At 39.4% G+C, this 20146-nt stretch overlaps 1 protein-coding gene across 4 annotated transcripts in view; it reads right to left on the minus strand.

Moving 5' to 3' along the window:
• Positions 1-313: 313 nt before the first annotated feature.
• The window catches only part of LOC107805230 (putative thimet oligopeptidase), a 50940-nt gene continuing 31107 nt past the window's right edge, over positions 314-20146 (minus strand). For 3 of the 4 annotated variants that reach the window (XM_075226615.1, XM_075226616.1, XM_075226614.1), the window contains 7 exons: positions 12393-12490; positions 12267-12312; positions 11776-11872; positions 2339-2412; positions 2158-2262; positions 1570-1650; positions 314-829 (listed from right to left, as the gene is read on the minus strand). In XM_075226615.1, coding sequence (XP_075082716.1) covers positions 722-829; positions 1570-1650; positions 2158-2262; positions 2339-2412; positions 11776-11872; positions 12267-12312; positions 12393-12490 — 609 coding nt within the window. In that variant the 3' untranslated portion in view covers positions 314-721. Of the gene's footprint in view, positions 830-1569; positions 1651-2157; positions 2263-2338; positions 2413-9795; positions 9954-11775; positions 11873-12266; positions 12313-12392; positions 12491-20146 lie in introns of those variants that run through there. The other variant, XM_016629229.2, reaches the window with a different exon arrangement.

The following is a 20146-nucleotide window of genomic DNA, read 5'->3' on the forward strand; positions in this document are numbered from 1 at the left end:
TATTTTTGCACATTGTATTAAAAAATAAAATACCTAATATGATATATCATATCATAATTTCATAAAATTTAATATTCTTTAAAATTATCCCCACATCACACAGGTTCTAATACTAGTATGTTAAATTATACGGATATTGTAAAAAATGTGCAATATTAGTGTATATAATTCAAAACCCTTTTGAAAGTTGTGTTTTAAGTTTTAACCCGAGCAAGTTGAGAAAAATTACTCGATATCTAGAACCTTTGTCTTGCGACTCTTATGTTATTGGTTTAGTTGCGTCAATCATACAATCAGATTAACATGTGGTGAGTTTAGAGAATAAGTATGACTACCAAAATATGTAAAGTCATTTAACTAAATATACAATCATGTGGTTTCAAAGAAATTTAAAACCTGATTTCCTCCGCAGATTCTTCGGTCCAAATGACGGAAGTTTACAACGTTCATACTCTTTTTGTTATTCTCTTACCCCCGGGATATAATACCTTATAACTTCACAATTACAAGTTATTTTGTTGTACTTTGGACCTTTCCCAAAATTTTAGGGGAAAAAAAAAAGGTACCCACGAAGAGAGAGAATAAAGATTATATTAGCAACAGCTCAACCACAGTTTTTCAATGGTTGTAGTTGAACTGCCTTTGATTTTACATGCTATTTCCATTTCTGATCTTTATTTCTCCTATGGAGCAGAAAAAATTCACCCTGCTTTACCAAACTCTAGTTTGTATCAGCTTTGCTGTCAAGAAAAGCTTGTATTGATGGGTCCCTCCCAAGAAATTCAGATAACATTTCAATGGGGTCTTTTCCTCCTCCTGGGGCCAATACCTACCACAAAGTGAAAGTGAAAAAAAAAAAAGTACTTTAGAAAATGAGCAATTCAGCAGGGAACTTAGGATGTGATAGTTTCTGGAAACTGCATTCACTTTCTGAAAAAACATGAAGACTGAGTCGGCTATCATGAAACTAAAAGACCTATAAAAATTGTTTTGAGTAAAACTCAATACTCATAGCCAGAAAGGCTCATATCTTTTGAGGGGCAGGGGTTTATACTTCAGCCATAATTGGAGAATGGAGTAATTGCATGCAGACAGGTTCTTTAGTGTGCAGTGAAATTTTAAGTTTCAAGTTTACTGACGATTGGGGAGGGGCGTCAAATTGATAGAAACATAGCTGAATGTGGATGGAGACAGCAGTCCTAGTGGCGGTTAGATGTGGAATTTGGAAACTGTAGTAACATAGGAGGATATGTCAGATGCTGCAATAGTTGCAAATCTAGGTTACCATTGACTTGTTTTATCCCCAAGGACACCTGCCTCAGATAACCACAAAAAGCAAAGGCAAAATTACATCTCCAATTGCAAAAGCTAGTTCTGGTCTTTAAACATGCAAGAGAAAGAGCGCTCTATCCATGTTAAGTTATTCACTGGGATCACTTGATACTATTTATGGGAAAACTAACCCATCCTTGCAGAATCAGACATCATATGTGCTTAAGTATTGTCGATCTAAACATAAAATTCAAGCGTAGCAAATGGAAAGTACAATCTCAGGGATGTACTTGGTACCTTATTCCTAAATTGCAAGCCTGTTTGTAAGTTGAAAATATCATCATGAAACTTCAACGCAAATATATCAGCAGCAAAGACCTAGGAGGAAGTAATAAATTTATCAAAACCATATTACCAAATAGAATATACACACTCCAAACTCTACAGTAATTCTGCAATACTTATGACAAAGCTTAGCATGAGGTAGCTGATGATGCATTTAGCAAAAATAATAAAATACACCCTTCGCTTCATTTTACATGGCGATGTTTGACCGGGCATGAAGTTCAAGAAAGAAAGACTTCTGGCACATACCCAAAATAGCTCTTAAAACATGTAATCTTAAACATGCCATGACATTTCTATGGCTATAAGAGCATGACATTAAGAGTAAAATAAAAACTTCAAAGTTAAAGAGTTTCTAAATATAGAATGGTGTCATTCCTCATGGAACAAACTAAAAAATAAAGAGTGCCATATAAAATGAAATAGAGGGAGTAAATGGAGGGGAAAAAAGCAAGTAACAAAATCTATTAGGCTTTTATGGGCACATTCATGAATGACAAACTTGTCAAGTAAACAGATAAGAGCGAGGATGAGCACAACCTCACTCCAGATGTGACTGTAGCAAGTGGCCTCATAGCCAATAGCAGTTCGTGGAAAACATGAAGCTGGGTTTATTCCTTCTAAAAGCGGTAAGCCTACCATAACCTGGAGAAATGAAGAAGAGCTTACGACACAAAATATATTAGGGTTCCTTCCAATAAACAACAGTGACAACTTATACCTTCGGATAAAGATGCTTGAACAGCCCACTAATGTCAACATTCTCAGTAGAATGAATAACTTGATCGAATAGACCTGAAAAGATGAATGTCAACTCTTTAAAGTGACCCTCTTTAAGTGACAGTCTAAGAGGTTTGTGCTTCCTTCTGGTGCATTGACCAACCTTCAACTGTCCAAAATATTTGTTTCCTACATTGTCCCCAGCTAATTTATTTTAAGCAGGATAACAGTCACTGGCTTCATTCTGAGTGGTAAGTGCAGCCCCCTCCCCCACCCCCCACACCCAAAAGAAAAATAAAATAAAAAGACATCTGCAGCAAAAATTTGAAACCCCAAGATCTATTTGATGGTGTATATGATAGCTGTTGAAGTTTTGTTGCTTTCAATTACTGCAGTAACTTTTTTAGTAGAATAAGTTGCTTAGTTTTAGGATGAATTTCAATTTTAAATTTCTATTAGATTGTTTGAGTTAGTTGAGATATTTTAGGTTTTTTGAATTTTAAATTATGTGGATTTTTTATTCCTAATTAGCTATTTAAATCCTTGTTATACAACAACAACAACAAACCCAGTATGTTCCCAACAGGTGGGGTCTGGGGAGGGTAGTCTGTACGCAGACCTTACCCCTACCTAATGCAGGTAGAGAGGTTGTTTCCAATAGACCCTCGGCTCAAGAAGGGTAAGAAGAAGAAGAGGAAAGCAAGGAAGGAAGGAAGAAGGAAGAGAAAAGAAAAAGGGAGAGATAAAGGATAAGTAGTACCAAATAATAGCAACAGGAATACAATACCTGAGGCGAACAAAATCACATAACGTAATAAAAATCTAAGAATATGAAGGGACATGTGTGCTACTAAGACTATCGGTGAACAACTAAAAACTACCCATTAACCTTCTACCTTAATCCTCGACCTCCACACCCTCCTATCAAGGGTCATGTCCTCAGTGAGTTGAAGCAGCGTCGTGTCCCGTCTAATCACCTCTCCCCAGTACTTCTTAGGCCTACCTCGACCTCTTCTCAAATCTCTCCATGGACAACCTCTCACACCTCCTAACAGGAGCATCAATGCTTCTTCTCTTAACATGTCCGAACCATCTCAGCCTCGACTCCCACATCTTGTCCTCCACGGAGGCTGCTCGCACTCTGTCCCGGATAGCTTCATTATTAATCTTATCTCTCCTGGTACACCCACACATCCATCTCAACATCCTGATCTCTGCTACTTTCATCTTCTGCACGTGGGAGTTCTTGACTGGCCAACACTCAACCCCATACAACATAGTCGGTCGAACCACCACTCTATAAAACTTACCTTTAAGTCTTGGCGGCACATTCTTATCACATAAAACACCGGAAGCGAGCCTCCACTTCATCCATCCCGCTCCGATGTGATGTGCGACATCTTCGTCAATCTCCCCGTTACCTTGAATAATAGACCCGAGATACTTAAAACTCGCTCTCTTGGGCATAACTTGAGCATCAAGCTTTACCTCTACGTCTGCTTCATGGGTCCCGTCACTGAATTTGCACTCTAAGTATTCTGTCTTGGTTCTACTCAGTTTGAAACCTTTAGACTCCAAGGTCTGTCTCCAAACCTCCAACCTCGCGTTAACTCCGCTTTGCGTCTCGTCAATCAATACTATATCATCGGCAAATAGCATGCACCAAGGCACCTCCCCTTGGATGTGTCGCGACAGTACATCCATCACCAAGGCAAATAAAAATGGGCTAAGAGCCGATCCCTGGTGCAACCCCATCACCACAAGGAAATGCTCTGAGTCACCACCCACAGTCCTCACCCGAGTCTTAGCATCATCATACATATCCTTAATCACCCTGATGTACGCTACTGGAACGCCGCTAACCTCCAAACACCTCCACAGGACCTCTCTCGGGACTTTATCGTACGCTTTCTCAAGGTCAATAAACACCATATGCAAGTCCTTATTCCTCTCCCTGTACTACGACACTAATCTCATTACCAGATGAATCGCTTCCGTAGTCGAACGCCCCGGCATGAATCCAAACTGATTCTCGGAAATAGACACGCACCTCCTAACCCTGGCCTCCACCACCCTCTCCCAAACCTTCATAGTGTGACTCAATAGCTTGATACCCCTATAATTGTTGTAATTTTGGATATCACCCTTGTTCTTGTAAAGCGGAACCATAGTACTCCACCTCCATTCTTCGGGCATCTTCTTCGTCTTAAAAATAACATTAAACAGCCCAGTGAGCCACTCCAAACCTGCTCGCCCCGCGCTCTTCCAGAATTCCACAGGGATTTCGTCTGGCCCCGTCGCTCTGCCCCCTGCACATCTTACACATTGCCCCTTCCACCTCTACCATAATCCGCCTACAGTACCCAAAATCTCGCCGACTCTCGGAGTGCTCCAACTCACCCAGCACAATGCGTTTATCCCCCTCCTCGTTCAACAGTTTATGGAAGTATGTCTGCCATCTTCTCCTAATAAGTGCCTCGTCCATCAATACTTTGCCATCCTCGTCCTTGATGCACTTGACTTGGTCTAAGTCGCGGGCTTTCCTCTCCCTCACCTTGGCCAACCGGTACAACTTCTTGTCCCCGCATTTGCCCCCGAGCTCCTCGTACAAACTAGCAAACGCCGCATTCTTAGCCGTCGTAACTGCTAACTTTGCCTCTTTCTTTGCCTTTCTGTAACACTCCCGATAAGTCCTTTTTTCCTCCTCGTTTGTACTCTCTACTAGCTTCAAATAAGCAGCTTTCTTAGCTTCCACTTTACCTTGAACCTCTCCATTCCACCACCAGTCCCCTTTATGACCCCCAGAAGCCCTTCGTGACCCCTAAGACCTCTCTATCAGCTACCCTAATGCAATCCGCAGTCGTGAACCACATACTAGACGCGTCCCCCCTACTCATCCAGGCCCTAATAGCCAACAACTTCTCCCCTAACTCCTGAGCTTTGTCCTTGGTCAAGTTACCCCACTTGATCTTAGGTTGCCTGCACTCCGCCCTCTTCTGCCTACTCCTCTTGATCTTCAGGTCCATAACTAGGATCCTATGTAGGGTCGTGAGGTGCTCACTTGGGATGACCTTACAATCAGTGCACAGACCTTTATCGCATTTCCTACAGAGAAGATAATCAATCTGAGTCTTGCCCATTGAATTTCGGAAAGTGACCAGGTGCTCTTCCCTCTTCGGAAAACTCGAGTTAGCTATAACCAAATCAAAAGCTCTAGCAAAATCCAACAATGAATTACCTCCCTCATTCCTATCCCCAAAACCGAACCTGCCATGCACATCATCATAACCCCTAGCACTAGCCCCAATATGGCCATTGAAATCTCCGCCAATGAACAACTTCTCTGTGCGGGGATATTACGCACCATCTCGTCCAAATCCTCCCATAATTGCTTCTTGACCTCCTGGTCCAAACCTACCTGAGGAGCGTATGCACTAATCACGTTTATAGTAAACCCACCAACTACAAGCTTAATACTCATCAACCTATCATTTACTCTCCTAACCTCGACCACGAGCTCCCTGAGGTCCCTGCCAACTAAAATACCTACCCCATTCTTACCCCTAACGCTCCCTGAGTACCATAGTTTAAACCCGTCTACATCTCGTGCCCTAGTACCCTTCCATCTAGTCTCCTGAACACACGCTATGTTGATCTTCTTCTTCTGAAGAATCTTACCTAACTCTATAGACTTCCCCGTCAACGTCTCAATGTTCCAAGACCCAACTCTCAGCTTAGAGGCTTTCTTACCCCCCTCCCACCCCTGGACCCCACCCTCAGCCCCATCCGAGGACATGACCTTACTCTCACATCGTTCACTACCGCCACTATAAGCAAAAGGTATTAGGTAAACACTACCACTAAGAACAAGTAGCGGGAACGAAGGACTACAAGCTACGAACCTGAGAGCTAAAAACAACCCAAAGGCGCTACTACGAGAACAATAACGCGAGCAGGCACTAGAACAATGAATCCACCACGTCTAAGAAACTACCCTTATGCAAACACAGAATTAAAAGAGATAGATGAAACCTTAAGCTTAAAACACTAGTAGAAAAGATAGAAAAAGCAATCACTCCAACTACGGGTTACCGGCAAGGCAACCAAAACTAATAGATGTGTACACAAACAAAAATTACCGGCAAGGCAACAGTAAATAAATGTGCGCAAATACAATTCAAGAAAGATGGAACCTAAATGTTGCTGCCTCCCGAACCCTTGTGCTTAAACTTGGCTAAAATTGCCTCTCCCGCCCTGTCCAAGATATACGACAAAAACCACAAACTGCCTAGGTCGCCGCCTAGGGCGGCTGGTCCGGGCAATAAAACTAGACAATGGAAGAAAGGAGAAGAAGCAGAGGAAGAAAGAAAAAAAGAAAAGGGACTGTCGGGGGGAAAGAGATCGAGAGAAAGAGAAGGGGAGTAAGGAACAAAGAAAAGGGGAAGAACGAGAATAGGCGGAGAAGAGAAAAGAGAAAACCTTACCTCACCTGCGTCGATGCGTGAATAGTCGCCGGCCAAACGTGGCCGGCTGAAATTTTCAGAAGCAGCATTCTTTTGGAATTTCAGATGCACCGTTCCAATGTAATATACACTTTTTACTAGTTCAAATTTTGAAAAGGATTGAAACACTCTTCTTTGTTAGATCTGGCCGGAAAGTTTCGTCGTTTTGTCAATTTCACCGGAAAGGTGATGAAATTGATCGATAGAAACAAGAAACTGGGGCCTTGTTATGCTTAATAAAATTATTGAGAGACATTTTCAATCAATATTTTAAATATTTTTGCTGCCACATCTTTTAAAAAACCAACAGTGGTATCAAGAGCTTCATTGGTCTTACGGGATATGTGAGTTCTTCCAAAGAACCATTTTCAAATCATTTTTAACCAATATTAATTTTTAAACCCATTTTCAAACATGGCAAGCAACAATCTCTCTTTGAATGCCCCACAAACTTTCACTGGCGAAAACTATCGGATTTGCTCAGTGAAAATACAATCATATCTTAAAACTTATGATTTGTTGAATGTTGTAATGGAAGAACAATCCTTACGAGCAATCTCTGAAAATCCTATAATTGTTCAGAATCAAATACTTTCAAAAGAAATTTCAGATAAGACAAGGTCACTAAGGGTCTTTTTTATGCACAAAACCATAAGACGAGAAAGAAAGAAGAAAAGAAAAAGAACTGCACTACAAAAGTGTGCAATTTCAGCGATGCTCAAAACAATCCTCAAGCACAAATAACAGAAGCAAGAATTGAGGAGCAACTTTTTAAATTGCAGCAACCGAAGCAGAGGAGTGTTGAAGTTTTGTTGCTTTCAGTTACTGCAGTAACTTTTTTAGCAGAACAAGTTGCTTAGTTTTAGGATGAATTTTAATTTTAATTTCTATTAGATTGTTAAGTTAGTTGAGATATTTTAGGTTTTTTGAATTTTAAATTATGTGAATTTTTTGTTCCTAATTGGCTATTTAAAGCCTTGTTATGCTTAATAAAATTATTGAGAGACATTTTCGATCAATATTTTTAATATTTTTGCTGCCCCATCTTTTAAAAAACCAACAATAGCATTCTAAAAATTCATGAGTCCTACCAAACCTTTAACTCAGAGACCGCTATTGCATATCTTATGCATATGTGAATTAAATATGCAACAGTTTTTTCGGAGCAAAAGGTAAATTATACTTTTCAATAATATAGCATTAGGGCATTGCATTTTTCACATAGGGTGCAGATTACAAAATATCCCTTTAGCTAAGAGGGAAACTGATGAAGTCCATAAACCAAATACTATTACACCAGAGAAAAATGCAAACATGAGGCGTTCAGCTGATGAACTGTTGTTCGACTGTCTTCAAAGCACCTGCCATTCCTCTCCCTCCACATAACCCAAAAGAAGCACAGAGGAACGGTTTCCCGAATGTCTTTACCTTCCTTTTCTCTTTTTTTCCATCTTCAGCACCAAAAGCACTGTGATATGGTCATATCATTGTCACCTATTTCATTCACATATAGTTAGGAACATATGCCACATTTCAGTTGCAGCTTTCCAGTACTGGAACAGGTGATTAACACTTCTCTACTCTTTTCACACATAAAAAAACATCTGTTGCACATCATTATTTCTCCTTTCATCAGATTATCTTGGGTTAGGCAAGCTTCATTTGGAGAGACTCATCCAAAAGAGTAGAGCACCTTGTACGCAGATTTAAGTAAATTTGTCATTTTTGGTCTAAGATCAGCTGAATTACTCATTTTCTCACACCTCCCAAGCCCTCTCACACAATACATCCAATAAATGCAGCAAGCCATCCATCCAAGTATCCAACTGTCCTGTAAATATTTCCTCAGATTAATGCTCCAATTATTACAGTCCTGCAATGAGCAATTGTAGCATCTGGATTTACAGCTAAATTGAGCTATCAGGGTTAGCCTCCTTCAAGAGTTTATTTCTAAGATAACAACCTTTCCAAAAAAAATTTCGACCATCTCCTACTTTTAAGTAGGTGTATATTCGGAATGCTGACCAAAGACTTCTATGTGTGTCCTTAGACCATATCCATGATAGGGTTTGAGTTTGTCTTGTTGCACCAACATTGTTCTTTCCCATTTTTAGCACTTAAACCCTTCTCCAAGGTAAATCTTCGTCTTGACTATATCGCAAAAACTATTTAAATAGCTCGTACTCTGTAGTCTTAAGTTCCTTACACCAAGTCCATCCTCAGTTTAGACCTCTTTCACCTTCTCCTATTTGACCAATATCATTTTATCACCCCTTTTCCCCAGAGGAAGCCTTTTCGTAGTCTATTCAGTTGGTTCTCCACTTTAGCAGGTAAAGGAAACAAAGACATGGTATACATGGAAAGATTATCGAATAAACTATTTGCTAAAGTTGCTCTTTCTCACTTAGACAAATACCACATCTTCCAACTTGATAGTCTATCTGCAGAAGGAATCGGTAAAGATGCATAGAAGGAAAGGAAGCGGCAAAACAGGAAAAAGAAACGAAAGTGGAGTTTGGGCTTTTGGTGCAGTGAAAGGTATTGTTTGGAATATAAGAAAATGTAAGGGACAACAAAGTAAAATACTTAGTAAATCCAAGGAGCTTTTAAGCAGAAAAGACACAAGTTAGGGTGCCAATTAATGATTTTTGGCTTGTTTTAGTTTAAAAGCACTTTTGGTGTTTATCAAACACCAAAGATAAGACAAAAAGTGCTTAAAAGCTAATTTGACGAGCTTTTCAAGGGTGTTTGGATAAACTTAGAAGCTGGTTTTAAGTACCTTTTGGCTTATTTTAGTGTTTGGTAAACACCAAAAGTGCTATTAAGCTAAATGTTTTTATCCCAAAACAAACCAAAAGCCATAAGCTGCACACCCCAACATGGCTTTTCAACTTAAAAGCTCCTTGTGTTTGATTAAATATTTTACTTTGTTAACCCTTACAGTTTATTATACTCCCAAAAATACCCTTCACTACACCAAAACCCCTAACTCTACTCTCGTTTCTTTTCCTTCTTTTGTGCCTCTGTCTCTCCGCTTATTTCCATCTCTGCCTTTCCATATCCACCGGTTTCACCGCTGCCATTGTATCTCGTCACTGTCATCCCATTCCTTTGCTGCCATTTTTGACAAATACATTTGGATTTATTAGTTTCCTTACAAAAACATTTCTGAAACCCAGTAACATTTATAGGATCACTGTGAAATCCAACTAAAAAATCCAGAAGCAGACTGGTGGTGATTTTACATCATTTTCTCGCATTTGGAGGCAGGGGAGCAGGGAAGGAGATCTATTTTACCAGCAAAATAGTTCCTTCAACACCAATTTTCTTTTGGCGTGAAGGGACAGTTGGGGAAGTAGGAAAGCCCAAAGTAGCTACGGAAATTGCCTTTTTGGACCTTCAGTGATTGATAAACTATGTTTTGGTACTCATGATATCTTACTGAGAAAATTTAACCTTCAATTAATTGTAATGTGCATTTTAAGTCCCTCGTGAACTAGACTCCGACCAATTTCATGGTTTACTCTTAAAACATGTGAATATTAGTATTACATTATGTATTATGCCAAGTGGAGGCTATTTTAGTGCTTATGTTCCACATAGAAAGGTGACAGTTGCAAACAAATTATATCCCCTTAAATCTGCAGGAAATAAATATCAATATAACCTCCATGTAGCATAGTAATTGTAGACACGTGGTTCAGTAGTTAATATTCTATTGAATTTGCGGGAGGCCATCAATCAAGAGAACAAAGTGGATATTTCAATTAAATGGAAATTAAATATTGCTTAGTTAGATATCACGAGAACCGACAACAAAATCTGAATGATGGAACCAAAAGTGCAATTTTCCCAAGCAGGAAAGTGATGTTTGATCAAAAGATAAAGGCCAAAGTCCTTAAGCCAAGACTGAATGTGAAATAGGTGAGCTAAGATGACCTTACTTCTCTCGGATCATGCATACATAAATTATCTCAAAATTAGGGGTGGCAATTTGAGCCCAAACCCATTTGACCAGCCTAAGGTTGGGCTGGTCATTGACCCACCCATTAGTTAAACTCAACCCATCTTGACCCAATCCATTTCAGCCCATCTAAAGTTGAGCTGATTTTTAGCCCAAATTCATCCACGAGTAACTTTGCTAAAATATATTTAAAATAATTATTTTTGTTTGATATGTTATATATGACCATAACAAAAGAAAAAAAAAGTCTTATTTGATAATTAAACAATTCATAAGAATACAATAACATTAATTAAAGCTTGATAAGAATTGGGCGGGTTGGGCTATAACCCAAATTTTAGCCCAACTTGACCTAGCTCATCTCAGCCCAAGTTACTTTTGGGCGGGTCAATAACCCGCCCATTTATTAACTCCACCCATTTTGACCCGCCCAAAATTAGCCCAACTCGCTCATTTGACACCCCTAGTCAAAAGCAAAGAAATGTTTAGAAAAGACTGCAGATCAGACCTAGTGAAGTGCTGATAGAAGATCTGATAACACAAGGTAATGGAATCAGGTCCAGAAGCAGGACAAATCCAGAATGTTGAGCAAGTAGAGATGGCATGCAGGTATTTGTGATTCTTTTTATCAGATGACGGATAGTTATTTGTGATTATTCTAACATCTTACGTTGCACATTCTAAGACTATATCATAGAAATACGTGGGAAAGGAGTAAGCATATCATTGAAATAGTGGCAATTTAATAATGTATGCATGACTAGGAAAACGCAAGTTTTGAAAAATTGCAGCAGAAAGTGTATGACAGAATTCTTATATTTACTAAAAAATCAATTAATACATGCTTGTGTTGAAGACTACCAATTTTAGTATCTAAAAGGATCCAAAAGAACAGAATAGGTTATCCATTCATGGATTAGAAGAAGAACCAGTAAATTGCTAAGTTTTAAACAAGCTAATAGAAAGACTTACAATAAAAGATCTCCTGTTTTAATTTCAGTGCTGAGAAGGAGCATCGCCATTTCTTAAGCGATTTACAAAGTTCATCTTTGATGGGCTTTGTGATATCCTACCAAAGGCAAGTGACGCAGATAGAGTATAAATATTGTCAAACTATCTAAAAAAGAACGATTACCAAGTTTGTTGGCAATAACATCAGGTCAAGCATAGTTTCTGATTTGAAGCCAATGTATCAAACTTGAAATCTATTGGTTAAACTAGCATGAAGGTTAACATAAGCAAGTAAAAAAGCAAATGCATTCCTTCAAAGTAACCGTTTTTCTTCCTTCTTTTTTTTTGAATGGTAAATGCTACTCAAAAGAACATTTCTTGCAATAGAGAGAACAGATGGAAGAGCAAGGAAAAGCATAATAGTAGCAAGTCTGAATATCTGATGTATTTTAAGTCTCATCTTACTGGAAGCATAGAGAATGGATAGAAAGTACAGTGGAAGTATGCATCACCTGATGAAAACCAGAGATCAGTCTCAAAGAGAGGTTTTCATAGCACCTGGCACGAATAATTCAAACTTATAATACCATAAGCTAACGGTACAGGGATCAATTTAAAGGGCAGTGTTAAACACACACCAATTCTCCATCAAAAGGGCGGGGATCTCCACAAAATCAGGATCCAGGCGCAGCCCCGAGAACTTGGCAAATGATGCACAGTTGCAAATGTGATGTATCTGAAGCAAATACATGAGTAAGAACACGCTTAGCTGGTCCAAAAATTAATCCGGTGTGTGGCTGAGATTTTACATAGAGAAGTACATAAGGTAAAACTTTATCAATATGAGTACCACAGCTGAATGATAAGCATCTACAAAGTGGTTGCCCATCATATTTTTGCCAAATAGTAGGAATAAATACAGGCATGAATTGATCCTCTAGTTAGGTCTCCTTTCGACTGTAAACAAAGCGGCTCTACTTTTTAATTTAGTAACCGAGAAATTCCGAAGGGCGAACTAGCGCACTGTTCGAAACTTGATGGATAATGAGCTCGTCCCTATACTTAAATACCACACTTTTGTCTCTGACAGGTTTCAAACACGTGATGCGCAAAGTGACATTACTTTATTCATGAAAGAGCATTTTGATTTTAATCTTTAATTCAATGGTTGAAGCTGATTTCTCTATTCATGAATATGAAAGGAATTTATATCGTTACAACAAATCTATCTAAGGAAAGAAATCAAAACAAATGAAAGAGAATATTACGAGATCTGCTACATGTATTGATCTAGTAAATGTATTTAGACTATATTTACAGCTAATATTCTATAATACTCCCCCTCGAGTTGGAGCGTAGATGTTGACCATGCCCAACTTGTTCCAAAGATAATTAACTCGAGTTCTATTCAGCGCTTTTGTGAATAAAATCAGCTAGTTGCTCTCCAGTCTTTACATAACTAGTGGAAATCAGGTTCTCCTGAATCTTCTCACGAATAAAGTGACTATCAACCTCGATATGTTTGTTTGTTAGAATAGTTATGTGAATATATGTAATTAGTCTTAGTCCCTTATGTAATAGGAGTAAGTTATGTGTTATGTATACATATAAATAGGCTTATTGTAACATAGAAAATAAGCAATAATATTTTTTCATGTGCTTTCTCACATGGTATCAGAGCATTAGTGAGAAAAGATCGCTATACGCCATTCCAGCGACATCCGGGAAGAAATAACTCAGTCACCGTGCAATTTTCCGGTGACCTAAGTGACTGATTTGTGTCATCTCACGTTTGGTGAGTGTTGTGCACAAACCAACAACGCTATTAGACTCAGAAAACTCCAGCGACCAAACCCCAAAAAGATTCTCGGGCAATAGACGCCCCACGCGCCACCTAGATCTGCGATTCCGCCGGCGCGTTTGTCGTACGCGCCGGCGCGTGCGTGCTTCTCCGGCCATTTTTTGGCCAAGCTTCTTCAGGAAAGCCTGTTCACACAGCAATTCCGAGTCCACCAGTACTATTTCCGAAAGATTCCGTTGTTCAAACATGTAATAGCGTGACTTGTGTCTCCCAATCTTCATCCTCCGATTCTTGGGTCATTGATTCAGGTGCATCTGATCATATTTCTGGTAACAAATCTCTTTTCATGAGTATTTCGTATTCTCAATCTCTTCCAATAGTCACAATGGCCAATGTATCTCAAACCATGGCAACTACAATCGGTCAAGCAAGCCCACTTCCTTCCTCGCCTTTAGATTCAGTTCTTTATGTTCCTAGTAGTCCTTTTAATCTCATAGCCGTTAGTCGCTTAGCCAAATCACTTAAATGTGCTGATTTATTTCTTGATGACTTTGATTTTATACAGGAACGCAGTACGGGGTGGATCATTGGTACCGGGCATGAATCAAATGGACTTTATTACCTTATCCTTGCTAAATCACATGTACTCACATCTTGTCTTCCTTCAACAACTTGTCATGTTACTGATTCACCAGATTTATTACATAAACGGTCAGTTTGTCAAAACTTCAGAAAATGGTACCTGGTTTATCCCACTTGTCCACTCGAGAGTGTGAGTCATGTCAGCTCGGTAAGCATACCCGCTCCTATTTCCCCCGGCGTCTTGATAATCGAGCAAAGTCACCTTTTACTTTAGTCCATTCAGATGTTTGGGGTCCTAGTCGAGTCAGTTCTACCTTGGGATTCCGCTACTTTGTCAGTTTCATTGATGATTATTCCAGGTGCACTTGGATATTTTTGATGAAAAAATGGTCTAAGTTGTTTTCTATTTTCCAGACCTTCCACGCTGAAATTCAAAATCAACTTGGGGTTTCTATCCATACATTTCGTAGTGATAATGCCCTAGAGTATTTGCCTTCCCCATTTCATCAGTTTATGAACTCTCACGGGATTATTCATCAAACACCTTGTCCGCACACATCTCAACAAAATAGGGTAGCTGAAAGAAAGAATAGATATCTTATAGAAACTGCTCGTACCTTACTCATACAATCTCATGTTCCGTTGCGTTTTTAGGGGATGCAGTTCTTACATCTTACTATCTTGTTAATCGTATGCCATCTTCAGCTATCCAAAATCAAGTTCCATTCTCTGTCCTATTTCCTCCCTTACCTTTGTTCTCTCTTCCACCCCGTGTCTTTGGAAGCACGTGTTTGTTCATAACCTTACTCCAGGAAAAGATAAGTTAGCTCCTCGTGCTCTTAATTGCGTATTTCTGGGTTACTCGAGAATGCAAAAGGGGTATCGATGCTATTCTCCTGACCTCCAGCGGTACCTTATGTCCGCTGATGTTACCTTCTTTGAAACCCAGTCATACTTCACGGTCCAGGTAATCATTTAGATATTTCTGAGGTGCTACCAGTTTCATCTTTTGGAAATTCAGTCACTATCTCCCATTCATCTTCCTCTACAACTCCAGCTCCACCACTTACAGCTCCAGTTGCAGCTCCACCACCTATAGCTCCAATTCCACCACCTAGTCGAGTTCAATTCTGTAGCTCCACCACTCCTGACTTATCATCGTCGTCTGCGCCCAGCATCAGGTCCACCTGATTCATGTCCTGCACCTGACCCTGCTAATACTGCGAACTTGTCTCCTCTTAGTCAACCGATTGCACTACGGAAAGTTATACGGTCCACACTTAATCCTAATCTCCATTATGTCGGTTTAAGTTGCCATCGTCTGTCATCACACCATTATGCATTTGTATCATCTTTGTCCTTTGTTTCCATCCCTAAGTCTACAGGTGAAGCATTGTCTTATCCAGCATGGCGACAAGCTATGATTGATGAGATGTCTGCTTTACATACGAGTGGTACTTGGGAGCTTGTTCCTCTTCCTTCTGGTAAATCGACTATTGGTTGTCGTTGGGTGTATGCATTCAAAGTTAGTCCAGATGGCCAGGTTGATCGACTTAAGACCCGTCTTGTTGCCAAAGGGTATACTCAGATATTTGGGCTCAATTACAGTGATATTTTCTCTCTTGTGGCTAAAATAGTATCAGTCCGCCTTTTTCTATCCATGGTTGTTGTTCGCCATTGGCCTCTCTATCAGTTGAACATTAAGAATGTTTTTCTTTACGGTGACTTTGAGGATGAGGTTTATATGGAGCAACCACCTGGTTTTGTTGCTTATGGGGAGTCTAGTGGCCTTTTATGTCGGTTGTGCCGGTCCCTCTATGGTTTAAAGCAGTCTCCTCGAGCCTGGTTTTGTAAGTTCAACACAGTTATCCAGGAGTTTGGCATGACTCGTAGTGAAGCTAATCACTATGTGCTTTATCGGCATTCTGCTTCAAATCTCTGTATTTATCTGGTCATTTATGTTGACGATATTGTTATTACCGCCAATGATCAGGATGGTATTACTAAGTTAAAGCAACATCTCTTTCAGCACTTTCAGACCAAGGATCTGGGCAGATTAAAGTATTTTCTGGGTATTGAGGTCGCTCATTCTAGCTGAGGTATTGTGATCTCACAACGGAAGTATGTCTTAGATATTCTTGAGGAGACAGGAATGACAGGTTGTAGACCTGTTGACACTCTGATGGATCCAAATTCTAAACTTCTGCCTAGGACAGGGGGGGCCTCTTAGCGATCCTGCAAGATATAGGCGGCTGGTTGGTAAATTAAATTATCTCACAGTGACTAAACCTAACATCTCCTTTCCTGCGAGTGTTGTGAGTCAGTTTATGGATTCTCCATGTGATAGTCATTGGGATGCAGTTGTCCGCATTCTTCGGTATATAAAATCAGCTCCAGGCAAAGGTTTATTGTTTGAGGATCGAGGCCATGAACAGATCGTTGGATACTCAGATGCTGATTGGGCAGGATCACCTTCTGATAGACGTTCTACATCTGAATATTATGTCTTAGTAAGAGGTAATTTGGTGTCTTGTAAGAGCAAGAAACAAAATGTAGTTGCTCGGTCTTGTGCAGAAGCAGAATATCGAGCAATGGCTATGGCGACGTGTGAGCTAATTTGGATCAAGCAGTTGCTCAAGGAGTTGAAATTTGGTAAGATCAGCCAGATGGAACTTGTGTATGATAATCAAGCTGCTCTTCATACTGCATCAAATCCAGTGTTCCATGAGAGAACTAAACACATTGAGATTGACTGTCACTTTGTCAGAGAAAAGATACTCTCATGAGATATTGCTACAAAGTTTGTAAAGTCGGATATTATCACCAAGTCACTCATTGGTCCTCGTATTAGCTACATATGTAACAAGCTCGGTACATATGATTTATATGCACCAGCTTGAGGGGGAGTGTTAGAATAGTTATGTGAATATATGTAATTAGTCTTAGTACCTTATGTAATAGAAGTAAGTTATGTGTTATGTATACATATAAATAGGGCTTATTGTAACATATAAAATAAGCAATAATATTTTCTCTCATGCTTTCTCACATGATTCTTTCATGATATACTGGATTCGAGGCAATATGCAAAGCGACTTGATTATCACCAGAGTTTTGCTAGTATAGGGTGCTTCAACTCAATTTCTATCAAAAGGTTATGTATTCACATAATCTCACTCGTGGCCTATGCCATAGCTCTGTACTCGGATTCTGCACTTGACCGAGATACAACATTTTGTTTCTTACTCCTCCATGATATAAAATTTCCACCAACAAAGACACAATAATTGATAGTCTAAGTTGCTCCGACACGGCAGTTTAGGTGCCGCACCTGTGTCGACACGGCACTAGTATGGGTGTGGGTATGGGATTCGTACCGGATTTGGTCAAATAATTTTATATACTTTGACCGCGACGATGAAAAAATTCGAGACAAGATACAATTTAATTCCGGAAATCAGAACCAAAACTAGGGTAAATTTGAAGAAATTAGCATATCTTATCTAGCAAATCAATCCTTTACTTATCTATAACTTGAGAATAAAAAATAAATCCACACTTTACAAGTTATACGTAAGTATTCCACAAAAAATTTCATAATTTAGAGATACTTTTATATTTTTATTTTTTTAAATTATTTTTAACCATATCCTCGCACACGTATCCGTACTAGGATCTGTATCCCTAATCTTAGAATTTACATCTCGAAGGATCCGACCTCTATCCGCACCCGTATCAGAGACCTACACCTGTATCCGAGCAACTTAGCCGGTAGTAAACCTTCTACCAATTTTAGATCCAGCCCAATCAGCATCTGCAAAACACCCGACCTGAGTAGGTCCGTGGTTGCTATATAATATGCCAAGGCCAGGAGCTCCTTTTAAGTAACATAAGATCTGTTCTAAAGCTGGCAATGATTGACCATAGATACAGCATGAATTGGCTAACAACACTTATTGCAAAGGCAATATCTGGACGAGTTACAGTGAGATAATTCAATCTCCCAACCAACCTCCTGTATCTTTCCGGATTGGTGAAGGGATAGCTGTCATCTTTTGTAAGATGCACATTGGGAACCATTGGAGTACTACGAAGCTTGGCCGCCAACTTTTCAGTTTTCGCAAGTAAGTCAAGGATATATTTTCTCTAAGACATGAAAATTCCTTTCTTCGTTCTAGTTACTTCAACTCCCAAGAAGTATTCCAGCTGCCACAAGTCTTTTATATGAAACCTAGTATGTAAGAATGATTTGACAGAAGAGATTCTTGCAAAATCACTTCCTGTAATGACAAAGTCATTAACATATACAACGAGAAGAATAATGCCAACTACTGACATACCTGTAGAAGACTGAGTGATCACATTTGCTCTTTGAAAGTCCAAATTCTTGAACTACCTTGCTAAATTTTTCAAACCAGGCACGAGGACTCTGCTTCAGACCATACAAGGATTTCTTCAAGTGACAGACTTTCCCATATCCCCTCTCCCCTGAGCAACAAAACCAGATGGTTGCTCTATGTACTCTTCCTCTTAGAGATCACCATGAAGAAATGCATTTTTAATATCCAACTGATGTAAAGGCCAATGCTCGGAGGCAACTAAAGAAACAAACAATCGAATAGAAGTGAGCTTGGACACCGAAGAAAAGGTGTCTGAATAATCCATTCCATTAGTTTGAGCATACCCTTTAACCACCAGTCTAGCTTTAAGCCTAGCCACAGAACTATCTGGATTTACCTTGAATGCAAAGATACATTTGCATCCCACTGCCTTCTTCCCCTTTGGTAAGTCCACCAAATCCCAAGTGTGATTTTCATCTAGCGCATGGATCTCCTCAAGCATTGCATTATACCACCCAGGGTGATTCAAAGCCTCCTTAACTGTCTTTGGCACAGAGATAGAGTCTAGAGATGCAATCAAAGAGCTAGATGCAAGAGATAAATGGTCATAGGAGATAAAATTAGCAATGGAATAAGATGGTCATCCTTTTCAACGATACGTAAATAGACCCTGATTTTCCCACTCCAATGTAAATAATTAGACCCATTTAACTTATACTCTGTAATTTGGATAATGCTGGAACTATTCCAGTCACGGAAGCTTTATCATCAGACGTTTTAACTGATGTTTAGTCAAGAAACTGATGAATAAAAGTAAAAAATGAACAATCTGACACCCAAAATTGGTTGACAAGAGCAAGATGTTACTGATACGGAATAAACAGCACGCACCCAAAACAACAGCAATCCGACACCCAAACAGAATCTGATAGTCATAGAAGCACAAAACAAATTAACAGATTGACAGTCTTAGAAGTATAGGGAAAAATAAAGCCAATTTGGACGTGAAAAATAAACTCCAAACAGTGTTTTAACACCAGGAAAAACACCTGGTATATGCTGGAATTGATGAGGTGATGTCGGAGTGTGAGAGGCAGTCGCGAGGTGGTGCGTGTAACTCACTTGCTGCCTACCCTGACGCTAGGAAAAAATTCTCAGCATAAATTGAGCCCTAGCAGCTCTAATACCATGTAATTCAATGGTAGAAGTTGATTTCTCTATTCATAAATATGAAAGGAATTTATACAGTTACAAGAAATCTATCTAAGGAAAGAAATCAAAACAAATAAAAAAGAATATTACAAGATCTGCTAAATGTATCTAGAATGATCTAGTAAATGTATTAAGACTATATTTATAGCTAATATTCTATAACATAATCCTTTTGGTCCTTGAACTTCAACTATGCATTGGCAACTAGAATTCTATGTGCCAGAAGGTGGATGTCATTTGATGTAGTGATGCCATTACATAAGGGCAAAAGGAAATCAACCCATATGATAGGGGGGAAAAGGAGGATAAGAAAAGAAAGGAGACGAACACTTGTTAGATCTGCATCTTGTCCCTTACTTGACTTGTCTTAGCAGAGAACTAGAAAGAGAACAAGAATTCTTTTTACCTTGATAAAGGTGGGGTGTGGTCCAACTTATGCACACCATCTACCAGGTAC

The sequence above is a fragment of the Nicotiana tabacum genome, chromosome 12 (genome assembly GCF_000715075.1).
Source record: "Nicotiana tabacum cultivar K326 chromosome 12, ASM71507v2, whole genome shotgun sequence".
Classification (NCBI taxonomy): domain Eukaryota; kingdom Viridiplantae; phylum Streptophyta; class Magnoliopsida; order Solanales; family Solanaceae; genus Nicotiana; species Nicotiana tabacum.